The sequence below is a fragment of the Chiloscyllium plagiosum genome, chromosome 25, assembly GCF_004010195.1.
Source record: "Chiloscyllium plagiosum isolate BGI_BamShark_2017 chromosome 25, ASM401019v2, whole genome shotgun sequence".
In the NCBI taxonomy this organism is placed as follows: domain Eukaryota; kingdom Metazoa; phylum Chordata; class Chondrichthyes; order Orectolobiformes; family Hemiscylliidae; genus Chiloscyllium; species Chiloscyllium plagiosum.
Window position 1 is genome coordinate 49974719 of NC_057734.1, and position 15267 is coordinate 49989985.

The 15267-nt window shown below is 43.2% G+C and overlaps 1 protein-coding gene across 6 annotated transcripts in view; it reads left to right on the plus strand.

Annotated features, from left to right (window-relative positions):
- The first annotated feature begins 222 nt into the window (after positions 1–222).
- Positions 223–15267, plus strand: part of rnf185 (ring finger protein 185) — a 104328-nt gene continuing 89283 nt past the window's right edge. Inside the window, exons 1-3 of one of the 6 annotated variants that reach the window (XM_043716169.1) lie at positions 223–530; positions 641–659; positions 14631–14743. In XM_043716169.1, coding sequence (XP_043572104.1) covers positions 361–530; positions 641–659; positions 14631–14743 — 302 coding nt within the window. In that variant the 5' untranslated portion in view covers positions 223–360. The remainder of the gene's footprint in view (positions 531–640; positions 660–14630; positions 14744–15267) is intronic. The other 5 variants (XM_043716164.1, XM_043716167.1, XM_043716168.1 and 2 more) reach the window with 5 other exon arrangements.

Genomic DNA, 15267 nt, shown 5'->3' on the forward strand with positions numbered 1-15267 from the left:
CCTGAAAACGGGTTTTAATTGATGATCTCTCTCATCAGAGGAATGGGTCCCCGCGAAGTGAACTGCAGATTGGAGTTAAAGATCACACAACACCGGGTTTCCAAGCACTGGCTTTCGGAGCGCTGCTCCTTCACCACCTGATGAAGGAGCAGCGCTTCCAATTACACCTGTTGGACTATTAACCTGGTGTTGTGTGAGTTTTAACTTAGTCCAACACCGGCCCCTCCACATCATGCAGATCGAAGAGTGCCTTTCTGGCGAGCGGAACCTTTCTCTGGAGCCCGTGCTGCAGCGGAGCGGTTGCTAGGGCGCAGTCCGTTCCGGTGGCGAGCCGGATGTGTGCGTGTTGCTATCAGGGAGATGGCAAGTTTGGATTCAGCGGCTGCTGGTGCCGACCGAGGCCCAGGGCCTGGGCCAGGGGAGAGCCGAGGGCCCGGGGAGAGTAAGGGCCAGGACAGTACCTTCGAGTGTAACATCTGCCTGGACACAGCGAAGGACGCGGTGATCAGCTTGTGCGGCCACTTGTTCTGGTAAGGGACTCGGGGCGTCGAAAATCGGCTGCTTCTTGTTCAAAGTTCTCAGACACTAACTCTTCCAATATTTTGTTCCTTTTCTCGGTGACACCTCCGGATATCCAAAGCTGGCCCTGCTTGCATCAGGTACGTTTGTTACTTTTACTAAACCACAAAATAAAAATACCCCTAAAGAACTGCGGATTCTAGGAATCAGACCGATTTCTCTTCGCAGATGCTGGCAGACCTCCTGAGCTTTGTTTTTCCCCCAACAAAGTCTGATTTTGTTACGGATGTTACTTTCGCTGTTGGTGAACATTCCCTGAATTAAAGGGCCGGAACGCTCAGTGCCTCTCCCCTCATTGCGATGCAGAGGTCAATGTTCATTGCTGAACTGGAGCTTAGTGGGAGTAAATACTTCAAAAAGTGAGAAGGCTTTGGATTCAAGTCTCAAGCTGGGGACATCAGAAATAATCGAGGGTAAAGAGAGTGCTGTTCTGTTGGAAATACGTGAGATCAGAGTCGAGAGTGTGGTGCTGGAAAAGCACAGCAGGTTAGGCAGCATCCGAGGAGCAGGAGCGTTGACGTTTCGGGCATAAGCCCTTCATCAGGAATGGGGTTGGAAGGAAAGAGGCTGAGCGATAAATAGGAGGATGGAAGTGAGGGAAAGGTAGCTGGGAAGGCAGTAGGTGGATACGGCTAGCTGGGGTGATAGCGATAGATAGGTGGGAAGGAAGATTGACAGGTCAAGAGGACGGTGCCGAGTTGGAATGTTGGACCTGGCATGAGGTGGGGGGAGAGGAGATTAGGAAACTAGTGAAGCCGATGTTGATGCCGTGTGATTGAAGGGTCCCAAGGCGGAAGATGAGGCATTCTTCCTCCAGTCGTTGGGTGGCTTGGATTTGGCAGTGGAGGCAGCCTAGGACTTGCATGTTCTTGGTGGAGTGGGAGGGGAGTTGAAGTGGTCAGCCACAGGGTGGTGGGGTTTCTGGGTGGGTGTGGGTGTGTGTGTGTCCCAGAGGTGTTCCATGAAATGCTCTGCGAGTTGGCGTCTGTCTTCCCAATGTAGAGGAGACCATACCAAGAGCAATGAACATCTGGTGGGTGGATGCATAGGAAAATCTGTCGGATGTCAGTGTGGGCTGAGATTAGAAACAGGAGAGGAGAGGTCACACTGCATGGAGGTTCTTATAGGCCTCCGCAGAGTTTCTGGGAGGTGGAAGGGAGGATTGGCAAAATTATGAGGGCCTTTAACTTCCCCAACATTGACTGGAAATGCTATAATTCTAGTACATCAGATGGATCAGTTTTTGTCCAGTGTGTACAGGAAGGTTTCCTGACACAGTATGACGAAGGGCTGACAAGAGGAGAGGCCACACTGGATCTGGTGCATTGGTAATGAACCAGGCCAGGTGTTTGCTTTAGTTGTAGGTGAGCACTTTGGAGAGAGTGACCATAATTCAGTTACGTTTAGTTTAGCGATGAAAAGGATTAGATACATGCCACAGGTCAAGAGTTACCGTTGGGTCAAGGGCAATTATAATGCGATTAGGCAAGAATTAGGATGCATAGAATGGGGTAGCAAAATGCGGGGAATGCAGACAGTGGAAATGTGGAGCTGGTTTAAGGAACAGATATTGCATGTCCTTGATAGGTATGTCCCTGTCAGGCAGGGAGGAAGCAATAAGGTAAAGGAACCGTGGTTTACTACAGAAATTGCATCTCTTGTTAAGCAGAAGGAGGTTTATGTGTTTGAGGCAAGATGGTTCAGATGAAGTGATGGAGAGTTACAGATCAGCTAGGAAGGATTTAAAGAGAGAGTTAAAAAAAGCAAAGAGAGGACACGAGCAGTCATTAGCAAATAGAATAAAGGAGAACCCTAAAGCTTTCTACAGGTATGTGAAGAATAAGAGGATGAATAGGGCAGTTAAAGACAAAAGTGGGAAGTTAAAGGTGGACCCTGTGGAGATTGGAGAGGTGCTAAACGAACATTTCTCATCGATTTTCACTCGGGGAAAAGGAGAATATTGTAGAGGAGAAGAATGAGCTGCGAGATATTAGACTAGAAAGGATCGAGGTTAGTTACGAACAGGTGTTATCAATTCTAGAAGGAGTGAAAGTATACAAGTCCCCTGGGCCGGATGGTTTCTATTCGAGGATTCTTTAGTACCAGAGGACTGGAGGATTGCAAATGTTGTGTCCTTGTTCAAGAAGGGCAAGATAATTATAGACCAGTGAGCCTTACTTCTGTTGTGGGAAAGGTTTTGGAAAGGATTATAAGAGATGAGATTTATAATCATTTAGCAAGCAACAATTTGATTTCAGATCATCAACATGATTTCGTCAAGGGCATGTCGTGTCTCACAAACCTCATTCAGTTTTTTGAGAAGGTGACCAAGCATGTAGATGAGGGTAGGGCAGTTGACATGGTATACATGGACTTCAGTAAAGCATTTGATAATGTTCCATATGGTAGGCTGTTGGAGAAAATGCAGAGGCATGGGATTGAGGGTAATTTAGCAGTTTGGATTAGAAACTGGCTTTCGGAAAGAAAGCAGCGAGTGGTGGTTGATGGAAAATATTCAGCTTGGAGTCGGTTACTAGTGGTGTGCCACAAGGATCTGTTTTGGGACCAATACTGTTTGTCATTTTTATAAATGACTTAGACGCAAGCATAGGTGGATGGATTAGTAAATTTGCAGACGACACTAAAGTCGGTGGAGTAGTGGACAGTTTAGAAGAATGTTACAGGTTGCAGGGGAACTTGGATAAACTGCAGGATTTGGCTGAGAGGTGGCAAATGAAGTTCAATGCAGCTAAATGTGAGGTGATGCACTTTGGGAAGAATGTAACAGGAAGGCAGAGTACTGGGTCAATGGAAAGATTCTTGGTAGTGTGGGTGTGCAGAGGGATCCATGTACATAGATCCCTGAAAGTTGCCACCCGGGTTGATAGTGCTGTTAAGAAGGCATACCGTGTGTTAGGTTTCATTTGTAGAGGGATTGAGTTCCGGAGCCGCAATATCATGATCATCTATACAAAATGCTGGTGCGGCCACACTTGGAATATTGTGTACAGTTCTGGTCGTCATATTTTGGGAAGGATGTGGAAGCATTGGAAAAGGTGCAGAGGAGATTTACCAGGATGTTGTATGGTCTGGAGGGAAGGTCTTATGATGAAAGACTGAGAGACTTGGATCTGTTCTCATTGGAAAGAAGGAGGCTAAGAGGGGATTTGATAGAGACATACAAGATGATCAGAGGATTAAATAGGGTAGACAGTGAAAGTCTTTTTCCCAGGATGATGATGTCAGCGTGTATGAGGGGGCATAACTACAAATTGAGGGGTGATAGATTTAAGACAAATGTCAGAGGTAGGTTCTTTACTCAGAGAGTAGTAAGGGTGTGGAATGCCCTACCTGCCAATGTAGTCAACTCAGCCACATTAGGGAGATTTAAACAATCCTTGGATAAGCACATGGATGATAATGGGATAGTGTAGGGGGGACAAGATGAGAATAGCTCACGGGTTGGCACAACATCGAGGGCCAAAGGACCTGTTCTGCGCTGTATTGTTCTATGTTCTAAAAGATCCTTTGGGTCCTTGGATGGAGGTGAGGGGGGAGGTGTGAGCGCAGGTTTTACACCTGCGGTGGCAAGGGAAGGTGCTGGGAGTGGAAAGTGGGTTGGTTGGGGGCGTGTACCTAACAATGGAGTCACGGAGGGAATGATCTCTGCAGAACGCAGATAGGGGTGGGGAGGGAAATATGACTCTGGTGGTGGGGTCTAATTGTAGATGCCGGAAATGGCAGAGGACCATTCAACCACATGGCATCAACATTGACTTCACTAGTTTCCAAATCTCCCCTCCCCTCACCTCATCCCAGATCCAACCTTCCAATTTGACACCGCCCTCTTGACCTGTCCCACCTATCCGCTCCACTCTCCCCACTGACCTATCACAATAACCCCCCCACCTGCATTCCACCTATCACCTTCACCCCAGCTCTAGCCCTGCCTCCTATTTATCTCTCAGCCCTCTTCTCAGTCCACCCCTGCCTCCCCACATTCCTGATGAAGGGCTTGCCTGAAGCATTGACTCCTCCTCCTCGGATGCTGCCTGACCTGCTGTGCTTTTCCAGCGGCACACTATTCTACTCTGACCCTCCAGCATCTGCAGTCCTCACTTTCTCCCTGTGAGAGCAGTGCGTCCCGTGTCCTGGCCCATATTTATCCCTCAGGCAAAAAATATATTTTATTATAATTGTCTGTATGACTTCATAGTTTGGAAGTATTGTCTGTGTGTAAATTATTATGTTTTGTACTGTATGAATGATTGAGATGATGTAAACCACCGTCCAAATGAGAGTTCCTCCTGTGCTGTTCTGGGTCAGGAGGTCTTTTATCTAATATCTCAGAGGTCCGTTCAAATTCTTGGGTAAAAACAGAAGATCTTGCACCAATCAAAACACTATTTAACACCTCCCTTGATAAGACATGGGGGCAGAAGTAAGCCATTCAGCCCATCTAGTCTGCTCTGCCTTTCAATGATATGATGGGTAATCTAAATCCTCATTTTACCTGTCTTTTCCCCTTGCTGATGAAAACCTATTTCGGCCTTCCAGTATACTTAACAATTCATTCTCTATCATACTCAGCAAGTGATCCTCTCAATTGAATCCAGGTCTGGTCTATGTCACATGCTGAAGTTACAGCCTGATTATCTTCCTGATAATACTGTGCTGCTCCCACACCAAGCTAATTCTTCCCAGAATAGCTCTCCAGAAGATCTGGCTGGAGCTTTTTATTTATTCACAAATTTTATCCCTTTGTGTTCTGGCCTTTCAGACAAAGGCCAGTGCTTCACTGGACTTTTAAAAATTATTTTGTTCTATTCACTAAGTTATTAGAGGTTTTTGTATTGAACCCTAGCCTCTCAAATGGGATGAAAATATTGAGTGCTTGTTATTGACTGGTGCAGATTCAATGGGCTGAAAGGCCTTTTTCTGTGCTATGACTGTTCTCATTCACAGTTTGACTTCTTGCCATTTGAAAGATAATCATGTCTATTTTTATTCAGTTCAACATAGACGTTCATACATTGTCCCATGCTGATGTCATAGTTTCCCCCCAAAGCCCCTCATTCACTCAATTTATCCATATCCCTTTGCAACGTTTGCTCTCTGCTGTCTTATTGACTGCCCCTCCTCAGCCAGTTTCATCACCAAGTTTGGATATATGCTCTCTATTCTTTTATTTAAATCATGAACCAAACCGTAAAAAGCTCCCTGAACCTGGAGACTAATAGGCCCAGTAATTACTACTTTCTTTCTTGCAGGATTCTTAAATAATGCAGAGGCGTTGGTAATTTGTAGTTGACAATTCCTGAGAGATGATTTGAAGATCACTATTAAAGTCTTTACAATTTCTTTTCTCTTTAGTACTTTGAGGGTGGGATCTATCACATCATGGAATCATATAGTATGGAAAAGGCCCTTCAGCCCATCAAGTCTATACTGCCAAAATATACTACGACCTACATTAGTCCTCTTTGCTGCATTAGGCCCATGGCCTTGAATGTTATGATGCTTATCGAAGTCTTTTTAATGGTTGAGCGGTTTTCCTCTTTGACTATTTCCATAGACAGTGCATTCCAGACATCCATCACCCTCAAATGTTTCCTCAAATCCACTTTAAATCTCCTGCCTTTCACTTTAAAATTATATCCCCTTGTTAGTGAACCTTCTAAGGGGAACAACTGTTTTTTATCTACATTGTCTGTGCCCCTTATAATTTTGCACATCTTTATTAGATCCTCCCTCAACATTCTGTGCTCCAAAAAAAAACAAACCTAGTTTATCCATCCTCTCTTCATAGCTGAAATTCTCCATCCCAGGCAACATCCTGATAAACCTCCTTTACACCCCGTGCAATAATATCACATCCTTCCTATAGTGTAGATCAGAATTGCACAAAGTACCCAAGCTGTGGCTTAACAAAAGTTCTATACAATTCCAACGTAACCTTCTTGCTCTATCATCTGTGACACAACTGCAAGTGTTCCAAATACCTTCTTAAATCAGAGGGCCAGATAATGTTCTGGAGACCTGGGTTCGAATCCCACCACAGTAGATGGTGGAATTTGAATTCAATTTTTAAAATAAAAGAAAATCTGGAATTAAGAGTCTAATGATGACATGAATCCACTGTCGATTGTCGGGGAAAACCCGTCTGGTTCACTAATGTGGTTTAGGGAAGGAAACTGCCATCCTTACCTGGTCTGGCCTACATGTGACTCCAGACCCACAACAATGTGGTGACTCTTAATTGCCCTCTGGGCAGTAAGGGATAGGCAATAAATGCTGCCTAGCCAGTGACGCCCTCATCCCATGAATGACTTTAAAAAAAATACCCAAGTAACCTGTCCTGCTACTTCAGAGATCTGTGGGCAAGCACAACATCCCTCTGTTCTTCTAAACCTCCTAGTATCTTGCCATTTATTATTTCCTTGTCTTGTTCCTTCTTCCAAATTGCATTTCCTCATGTATCAGAGTTAAATTCTATCTGCAATTGATCTGCCCAGTTGATCAATCCATTTATATCTTTTGTAATCTAACATCTTGCACCTGAATTGGAGGGAGATCAATATCTTGGGGGCTAGGTTTGCTAGTGCTACAAAGGAGGTTATAAATAAAATTGGCGGCAGGGTAATCCTCAACAGCAGGGAGGCAGGTGTGAGGCTGGAAGGAGATAGAGTAGTCAGAAATAATAAAGTGAAGAGACATGTCAGGCTGGAACACAGTAGGGAGCGAGGAATGCCTGTTGGGTTAAATTGCATCTTTTTCAAAGTCTGGTAAGGCCAATGAACTCAGCACCTGGATAGGTACGTGGGACTGGGTTATTATAACCAATACAGAAATGTGGCTAAGGGAGAGACAGGGATGGCAGCTTAATATGCCAGGGTACAGGTGCTTTAGGTGTGACAGACGTGGAAAGAAGGGACAGGGCATTTCACTTTTGAATAAGGCAAGTCTAACAGCAGTAGTCAGAGATGAAATAACTGAAGGATCATCCAATGAGGCTTTGTGGGTGGAGCTAAGAAATAAGGAGGGAACAGAGACGTTATTGGGGTTGTACTATAGGTCCCCAAATAGTCAATGGGAATTAGAGGAACAAATATGCAAGGAGACATGGGATATCTGCAAGAGCAATAGGGCTGTCATAGGGGATTTTCCTAACATAAACTGGAACTGCCATTGCATTAAAGGCTTAAATGGTGTGGAATTTAAGTGTGTTCAGGAAAGTTTCCTCAAGTAGTATACAAAGGATTCTACTTGGGAAGGGGCAAAACTCGACCTACTCTTGGGAAATAGGGCAGGACAGGTGACATTGGTGGAGCTCTTTGGGAACAGTGACCATAGTTCTATTAATTTTAAAATAGTTATGGACAGGGACAAAACTAGTTCACAGGTTCAAGTTCTAAATTGGGGCCAGGTGAATTTTCATGGAATGAGACAGGAGGATTAGAGCAGTTTGTTTACAGTCAAAGGGACCTCCAGCAAGTGGGAGGCATTTACAAGTGAGACAGTTAGAGTTCAAGGTATGTAAGTTCCTGTGAGGGTGAAAGGCAAGGTTGGCAGGAATAGGGAACCCTGGATGACAAGAGATAGAGGCTCTGACCAGAAAAAAGGAAGCATCGGTCAGGTACAGACAGCTGGGATTTAGGGAATCCCTGAAGGTATATAGCGGATACAGGGGTTTACTGAAGAAGGAAATCAGGAGGGCGTACAGGGTTCACAAGATAGCCTTGGCTGAGACGATTAGAATAAATCCATAGAGGTTTTCTAAGTATATTAAAGGAAAGAAAATAACTAGGGAAACACAGTAGATCCCCCAAGGACCAAAGTGGACGTGTATGTGTGAACCCGCAGGAAATGGGTGAGTTCCTCAATGAATACTTAGAGAGACATGAAAACTTGAGGAAGTTAGTGGTGATATCTTTCAGACAGTCCATATCACAGTAGAGGAGGTGTTGGACATACTAGAATGTATGAAGGTGGACAAATCTCCTGGTCCTGACCAGATATATCCAAGAACCCTGGAAGAGGCGAGAGAAGAAATTGTGGAGGCCCTGGCTGATATTTTTGCATCATCATTAGCCACGGCTAAGGTCCCGGAAGACTGGAGGATAGTGAATGTTGTGCCCTCATTCAAGAGCAGCTGCAAAGAAAAACCTGTGAACTATAAACCAGCAAGCTTAACATCTGTAGTAGATATGTTACTTGAGAAGATTCTGAGGGATAAGATGTACGTGCATTTGGAAAGACAGGGTTTGATTAGGAGTAGTCAGCATTGCTTTTTGCATGGGAGATCATACTTCACCAATTTGTTAGAGTTCTTTAATGAAGTGACCAGGAAAGTTGATGAGGGCAGGGTGGTAGATATAGTCTGCATGAATTTTGGTAAGGTTTCACACGATAGGCTGCTCTGAGAGGTTAGATTGCATGGAATCCAGGGGGACCTGGCAAATTGGATACACAGTTGGCTTAATGGTAGGAAGCAGAGTGTAATAGTGGAAGGATACTTGTCAGACTGCAGGCCTCAGAGGTCAGTGCTGGGCCCATTGCTGTTTATTATCTATATCAATGATTTGGATGAGAATATACAAGGCATTGTTAGTAAGTTTGATGGATGACACTAAAATAGGCAGTACTGTGAACAGTGAAGAAGGTTACAGAAATTGCAGCAGGACCTTGATCACCTGGGGATGTGGCCTGAAAAAGGGCAAATATAATTTAATATGGATAATTGTGAGGTCTTGCATTTTGGAAAGTCAAGTCAAGGTAGGAGTTTCATGGTGAATGGTAGGGCCTTAAGGAGTGTAGTGGAACAGAGGGATCTTGGAGTTCAGGAGCACGGTTCTCTGAAAGTGGAGTCACAGGTAGACAGGGCAGCGAAGAAGGCTTTTGGTACACTGGCCTTTATCAGTCAGGGTATTGAGTAAAGAAGTTGGGAAGTTATGTTGCAGTTGTACAAGACATTGGTGAGGCCATACTTGGAGTATTGTGTTCAGTTTTGGTCACCTTGCTATAGGAAGGATGTTATTAAACTGGAAAAAGTGCAGAAGAAATTTAGAAAGAAATTTAGAAAGGTATCCAATTTGCCAAGTCCCCCTGGATTCCATGCAATCTAACCTCTCAGAGCAGCCAATCGTGTGAAACCTTACCAAAATTCATGCAGACTATATCTACCACCCTGCCCTCATCAACTTTCCTGGTCACTTCATTAAAGAACTCTAACAAATTGGTGAAGTATGATCTCCCATGCAAAAAGTAATGCTGACTACTCCTAATCAAACCCTGTCTTTCCAAATGCACGTACATCTTATCCCTCAGAATCTTCTCAAGTAACATATCTACTCAAGGGTCTGAGTTATAGGGAGAGGTTGGACAAGCTAGGACTTTTTTGTTTAGAGCGTATGAGACTGAGGGGTGGATCTTATAGAAGTGTATATGATCATGAAAGCCATGGATAGAATGAATGTACTCGGTCTTTTTCCCAGGATCAGGAATCAAGGTCTAGAGGGCATCAGTTTAAAATTAGAGAGGGAGAAAATAAGAGGGAACCTGAGGGGCAACTTCTTTTACACAGAGGGTGGTACGCATATGGAATAAGGCTGCCTGCAGAAGTGGTTGAGGCTGGTATGTTAACAACATTTAAAAGGCATTCGGACAAATACATGGGCCAATTGTATGGAAATGGGGTTAGCGTTGATGGACATTTTGGTTGGCATGGACCAGTTTGGGCTGAAGGGCCTGTCCCCATGCTGTAGGACTCTATGACAATGACCTTCCACCTCATTGTCAACAACCCTGCCAGTCTGTATCATCCACAAACATACTTATCATTCTTCCCACATTCTCATCATTTATGAATGTCAGAAACCATAAGGGACCCAGCACAGATCCTGGTATGCCACTGCAAACCAGACTCCAGTCACACAAACAGCCTTTTATCACCACCCTCTGCCTCCTACCACTAAGCCAACTTTGCCAAGTTCCATTTATTCCATTGGAGTTTTTACCTTCTCTCAGTTTTCCATGTGGCACCTTGTCAAAGGCTTTGTTGAAATCCATATTAACTATTTTAACTGCCCTACCATCATCCAAGCGCTTGATCAGCCCCACAAAAATTCCAACAGATTTGTTAGGCATGACGTCCTTCTGACAAAGCCATGCTGACTGTACCTGTTTAAACTTTGCCTCTCTAAATGGAGGTTAATTCTCTCTTTGACTATTTTCTCCAAATGCTTCCCTACCTGGACTACCTCTACCACCCTTCCTGTAAAATGGAACCTCCAGTCCTCTGGCACCTCCCCTGTGGCCAGACACAATTTAAAACTTTGGGACAGAGCCCTGTAATTTCTTCCTCATTCTTCTGTAGCTGCCTAGTTAAAACTCATCCAGATGTGGCAATTTATCCACTTTTAAATTCGCCAAAACATCCAAACTCTCCATATTTCCCACATCAATCAAGACCTGCATAGTCCAACCTAAAGTCATACAGCTTAGAAACAGGCTCACCATGCCTTTGCCAACCAGCAAACACCAGACTGCACTAATTCAATTTACCTACATTTGGTACCTAGCCTTGATGCCTTAGCATTTAGGTGCTTGTCCTCTTAAATGTTGCGAGACTACCTGCCTCCATCATTCCCTCAGACAGGATGTTCCATATTTTCACTCTCCTCAGGATGAAAATCCTTTACCTTGGAGCTCCTCTTAGTCACTTACTCCTCACCTTAAGTGTATGCCCTCTTGGTCTTAGACATATCCGCCATAGTGAAAAAATTCTGATCAACTGTGTTTGCCTCTCATAATTTTGTAAACCTCAATCAGATCACCCCTCAGCCTTCTCTGCTGCAAGGAAAGCACATCCAGGCTATCCAGTCTCTCCTCAAAACTGAGACTTTTCATCCCTGGCAACATTCTGGTGAATCTTTCTGCAACCTGTCCTGTGCAATCATGTCCTTCCATTAGTGGCCAGAACTTTATACAGTATCCCATCTGTGGCCTAACTGATTTATGATGTTGCAGCAAGACTTCCTCGCTCCTATTTTTTATACCCTGGCTAATGAAGGCAAGCATCCAGTTTGCTGTCTTCACTACCCTGTCTACACCATTAAGGATCTGTGGACTTGTATGTTAAGGTCCCTTTGTTCCTCAGTATTCCCTAGGGACCTACCATTCATTATGTAAATCCTTCCCTTGTTAAACCTCCAAAAGTGGTGTGCTGACACCAATGTGTTATTTATCAGGATTAAATTTCATCTGCCGTTGCTCTGCCCAATTTATCAGCTGATCAATATTAGACTCGCACCACCAATTTTCATTAATTTACAAGCTTACTAATTATACCTTCTACACTCACATACAAGTAGTAAACATAGATAACAAACAGCAATGGTCCAATATCAATCCCTGTGACATCCCTGTGGTCACAGGCTTCTGATCACAAAACTTCCCTCTACCAGCACCCTTTGCCTCCTAATTACAAGCCAGTTTTGGATCCAGTTTGCCATCTTGCCTTGGCTGCCTTGGGCTCTTACCTTTGGACCAACCTGCTGTGTGGGACTTTGTCAAAGGTTTACTGAAGTCTGAAGTACATCAACTGCAATACCCTCATCAACATATTCAGTCACCTTTTCAAAAATCACAGTTGACTAATTCAGACAAGATCTCTCTCTGACAAAACAGTGCTGACTTTCCTTGACCAATGCCCTGCCTTTTCAAAGTATTGATTGATACTATCCCTTTGAATTTCTTTCCAATAATTTCCCTATTGCTGAATCTTTACCTGGCGTATTCCTTGCTGCCTTATCGATCAAAGGAACCACGTCAGCTATCCTCCAGTAATCTCAACTTCACCTGTGGCCAGTGAAGTATCTCCACCAGGCCCCAGCAATCTCCTCTTTTGTCTCTTATAGCACCCTGGCAGGTTCGCTGCAAGTCCTGGAGATTTATGCACCTTTAGGCCAAATAAAATACCTAACACCCCTTGCTTATTAATCTTTGTTCTAGAACCTCACCATTCCAACTGAAATTGCGAGCTACAATGTCTTTTTCCTTTATGAATACAAATGTGAAATTCTCATTTAATTCTGCACCCACTTCCTTTTGCTCCACGTGCAGGTTGCTCCTTTGGTCTCTAATAGGCCCCCTTGTTACTCTAATATACTTATAAAGAGCCTTGGGGCTTTCCTTAATCCTATCTGCCAGTAACATATCATGGCACATCTTTGCCCTCCTTTTTTAAGCAACACCCCATGCTCTCCATACCTTTGAAGGGTGTTTGCTGTATCTAATGCTCTGTACTTAACATATGCCTCCTTTTTCTTCATCATACTCTTGATATCTTCTCAAATTCTGTATTTGCAGAGTTACGTCCTGGGGATTTAGCTATTATTAGTCTCTTTAATATTACAATTCTTCATATCTTTGACATTTTGTTCTATTCCTTTGAAGTTAGCTGGCATGAGAGATATTTGACAACACATCACATAAAATGGGTAATCAATAAAGCAAGTTGTTGTACTTGTGTAGGAATCACAAAGTTAACAAGCTGGGTATATCAAGGAGTTAGGAACCCGAAGGGTTTTAGAGTCTACTGCAAGAAAAATGCAGTATGGATGGGAAAATCTTGCTGCAATTATCTAAGTTTTCATGAGGCCACATCTCGAGCACAAGTACTGCTTTGGTTTCTATATCTAAAGAAAATTTGCCTTTAGAGGTTTGCCATGTTGATTCCCTGCAATAGGCTTTCCTTCAAAGGAGCTTGTATCGAATGAGTCTGGAATTTTGAAAAATAAAATGATCATATTGGTAGAGGTTGGTGATCTTTGGATCGTTGTCACAGAATCCTACAGAACAGAAACAGATCCTTCAGTCCAACTCGTCCATGCCAACGATGCTAAACTAGTCCCATTTGCTTGTGATTGGCCCATATCCCTCCAGACATTTCATATTCATGAACATGTCCAAATGTCTTTTAAATGTTGTAACTGTACCTGCATCTACCACTTCCTCAGGCAGTTCATTTCACACAGGAGCAACCGTCTATGAGAAAAGTTTCCCCTCAGATCCCTTTTTAAATCTTTCTCCTTTCACCTTAACCTATGCTCTTTAGTTTTGAGCTCCCATACCCTAGAGAAAAGACTTTATCTATGTCTCTCATGATTTTATAATCGTCTTTAAGGTCACTCCTCAACCTCCTGCACTCCAAGTGTAAAAGTCTGAGTCTACCAAGCCTCTCCCTATAACTCAAACCCTCCAACCAGTTCCAGGATAAATCCCAGAATCTTCAGTCAGCACTTAAGTGGCAAATATTGTGAACTGATCCAGCCAGACCAAGAATGAAATAATACAGGTCGTTCTGCTATGACATGCATTTTGTCAGTGCAAATTGTCTATAATGCAATTGATGAATTGTGGGTGTTGTTTGGATAATGCAAACTTTCCACTGAACAGGTATAGTGATTTTCTATTAGTGATCTTCTACAGCACAATTGTTTAAAGCAATTTTCCATAGAGTGAGGTTGTAGAGCAACACAATTGTCGCATTATAGCAGAAGGACCTGTAACTGCAAGATGCCAAAGTTCTCCATTATTGGAGTTTCCTTACCTGGAGTTGAGGTAGACTAAAAGATCAAGATTAATTTCTGACATGAGACAACAACTCCCATTATTGTAGCATGCAATGAAGAAAGCAAACTAAACGGATTTGGGCTATTTTTCATCCAGAAATCTTTCTGTTCCTAGTTTCCGTAATGTTCAAATTCCAGTCGTCTAGGGGTGAGCATTTTCTGCTCAAACTTTAATGGCATCAATGTAAAAATAAGGAACTCACTTAGCTTTTCAAATAATGCATTTAATAAAAGCCTTAAGTGCTGCATAAGGCTTATGCCTCCATTAAGCAATGTATAAATTAGTATATTTTTACTGCAAAAATGTCTTGTTCTTCACTTTCTCTTCACTTAGGTTGGAAATGTAATTTTCTTTATCTCTTTTCTCTGTGATAATATTATTACTAATTGAAAGCTCTGATGTTCATTTTCTGACAGTGGTTAGAAACCAGACCGAATCGACAGGTTTGCCCTGTTTGCAAAGCAGGAATTAGTCGAGACAAAGTAATTCCCCTTTATGGAAGAGGAAGCACAGGCCAGCAGGATCCAAGGTGAGTTCCAAAGCAGCAGAATGAAACCTGGGCACACTTGTCACAACTACCATTTGTTATGTAAATCCTTCCCTTGGTTGCATCTTGATGCCATTCACTAAATTCTCAGAGGTCGATCACAAACTCCATAGGATGCTTCTTCCACATGTGAAAACTATGCATGTTAATTGTATTATTTTGTTTTGTTAGTGGGAATGAAAGCAATAAGGTGGATGACGGTGCAAAGTGATAGATTGTTAGTGGCCCTCCAAAGAATTTCTGTCCTTTGTAGAATTGGCTCGCCAGGCTAAAACAAATTGAAGACACTCTGGCCAGTCCTGACTCCCTCAGACTGCCTCAATTGTTTTGACAGCCACATTGAAACAATAATGTGAAAGAACCCTGCACATAAATAGAAATTTGTTTGGAAGTTCAAAACAAGTGATAAACTTCTGGGACTGTAGTAATCGTCATCATTGTTCCTGGTACAGTGTTGATTAGAAGTTTGACATAAAGACAGTGCCATGGACAGCATAAGACATTGC